This window comes from Portunus trituberculatus, chromosome 10 (assembly GCF_017591435.1).
Source record: "Portunus trituberculatus isolate SZX2019 chromosome 10, ASM1759143v1, whole genome shotgun sequence".
In the NCBI taxonomy this organism is placed as follows: Eukaryota; Metazoa; Arthropoda; class Malacostraca; order Decapoda; family Portunidae; genus Portunus; species Portunus trituberculatus.
Window position 1 is genome coordinate 4,496,583 of NC_059264.1, and position 2,500 is coordinate 4,499,082.

The window sequence follows — 2,500 nt, forward strand, 5'->3', positions numbered from 1 at the left end:
AGGCAACAATAACGACAACGAAGAAGAAGAAGAAGAAGAAGAAGAAGAAGAAGAAGAAGAAGAAGAAGAAGAGGAGGAGGAGGAGGGAGAGGAGGAGAAAGAGGGAGCCTTTTAAATATTCTTGCTTAGGCTTCTACCCCTCAAAATAGGCCTATCCAAATCCAGTAGAACCCATGCCCTTTAAGACAGTCCAGTGTAAACCTAACCCAACCCATCCCAACCCTCACAGACCAGACATATCCGGCCCAGCCCAGCCCAGCCCAAACCACCACAAGCCACTCCATCCCTCTGGTTAACTAAAAAATTAAATCAACGCGGTAAACAGACAGGAAACACTCCAAAAACTGCATAATTCTTCACCTCACAAGCTTGAAACCGAACCTAACTTACCCTAACCTAACTTAACCTAACCTAACCTAACTTAATTATCACTGTTTAACCACAATATCAAAGCAACGCGGTAAACAGACAGGAAACACTCCAAAAACTGCATAATTCTTCACCTCACAAGCTTGAAACCGAACCGAACCGAACCTAACCTAACTTAACCTAACCTAACTTAATTATCACTGTTTAACCACAAAATCAAAGCAACAGAGTAAACAGACAGTCAACACTTCTTTTAAATACTGGTTAACTGTTTCCTTCACTCACTTGAAAGCTTATTTAACTTAATCTTACCTAAATCAGTCCATTCTTCAATCAGACTCAAAGCAACACAGTAAATAAACAGTAGATACAGCTCAATAGGCAGCTTCATTCTCCCTTTCAATCATTTTCAATCTAACCTAACCTTACCTAACATGAATAAGCAGTTTAAGTCTTCCTCTCACTCATTTTAACCTAACCTAACTTAACCTCACTAATACCTAAACTCAACCACACACACACACACACACACACACACACACACACACACCCTCCACTAACACTCAAACAACCTCACCTCAACATACTCAACCAACACACACACACACACACACACACACACACACACACACACACACACTAACAGCCAAACTACCTCACCTTAACGCACACACACACACACACACACACACACACACACCTCTGCACGATGTCCTCTGAGATTATAATTCGTCCTGGGCGGAATGTCAGCTGGTTTCTTGGTGTGCGACGTGGTGTAGGTGACTCCCACAATGCCTCGCGCGTTCCCTGTGGCCAGCCATCCCTCCTGGTAGTAATGCACGCGGTTCAGCTTCCATCCTTCATCCTGTGGGGAGAGAGAGAGAGAGTGAGTGAGATACAAAGATAAAGAGATAGATAGATAGAGGAAGTGAGGGTGGTGATGGTGGTGGTAGTAGTAGTAGTAGTAGTAGTAGTAGTAGTAGTAGTTGTTGTTGTTGTTGTTGTTTAAGCAGCAGCAGCAGCAGCAGCAGCAGCAGCAGCAGTAGTAGTAGTAGTAGTAGTAGTAGTAGTAGTAGTAGTAGTAGTAATAGTAGTAGTAGGAGGAAGAAGAAGAAGAAGAAGAAGAAGAAGAAGAAGAAGAAGAAGAAGAAGAAGAAGAAGAAGAAGAAGAAGAAGAAGAAGAAGAAGAAGAACAACAACAACAACAACAACAACAACAACAACAACAACAAGAACAAGAAGAAGTAGCAGTAGTAGCAGTAGTAGTAGTAAAGAAAAGATAGATATAGTTTGATTTAAATAGATAGACAGACAGACAGACAGACACACACACACACACACACACACACATTGATAGACAGGAAGACAGACAGACAGAATGAAAAACGAATAGAAAGAAATAAAAGAAAAATATCAAGGACAGAGAGAGAGAGAGAGAGAGAGAGAGAGAGAGAGAGAGAGAGAGAGAGAGAGAAGGGAGGAGAGAGAGAGAGAGAGAGAGAGAGTGTATCCAGTTACTCCCTGTCAATTTCAAGGGAGAGGAAAAAGGGAGGGGGAGGAGAGAGGAAAGGAAGAAGGAAGTAGATAGTGGCAAGGAGGAGGAGGAGGAGGAGGAGGAGGAGGAGGAGGAGGAGGAGGAGGAGGAGAATCTATGAGTATAAAGAGGGTAGGAGCAGATTTTAGAGATAAGAGAGAGAGAGAGAGAGAGAGAGAGAGAGAGAGAGAGAGAGAGAGAGAGAGAGAGAATTAATCGATGTAGGGAAACTATACTTGTTTCTCTCTCTCTCTCTCTCTCTCTCTCTCTCTCTCTCTCTCTCTCTCTCTCTCTCTCTCTCTGAACACGTCAACAACATGTCAGTTCAGCGTCAGTGTTGCCATACGAGTTCATTAATTAATTCTTCACTCTCCTCCTCCTCCTCCTCCTCCTCCTCCTCCTCCTCCTCCTCCTCCTCCTCCTCCTCCCGTTCCCATGACAGTTGATAAGAGATTCAGTAGAAGGAAGGACCAAACTTTCTCTCTCTCTCTCTCTCTCTCTCTCTCGTGTGTGTAAGATGAGGATATTAAGGTCAAGTGGGAATGTCTTAGTGTGTGTGTGTGTGTGTGTGTGTGTGTGTGTGTGTGTGTGTGAGAG

At 43.5% G+C, this 2,500-nt stretch overlaps 1 protein-coding gene across 1 annotated transcript in view; it reads right to left on the minus strand.

Moving 5' to 3' along the window:
* Positions 1–2,500, minus strand: part of LOC123501847 (tubby-related protein 4-like) — a 58,121-nt gene that overhangs the window by 36,822 nt on the left and 18,799 nt on the right. The window contains 1 exon segment of the mRNA XM_045250874.1: positions 1,070–1,234. Within this exon segment, the coding sequence (XP_045106809.1) occupies positions 1,070–1,234 (165 nt within the window).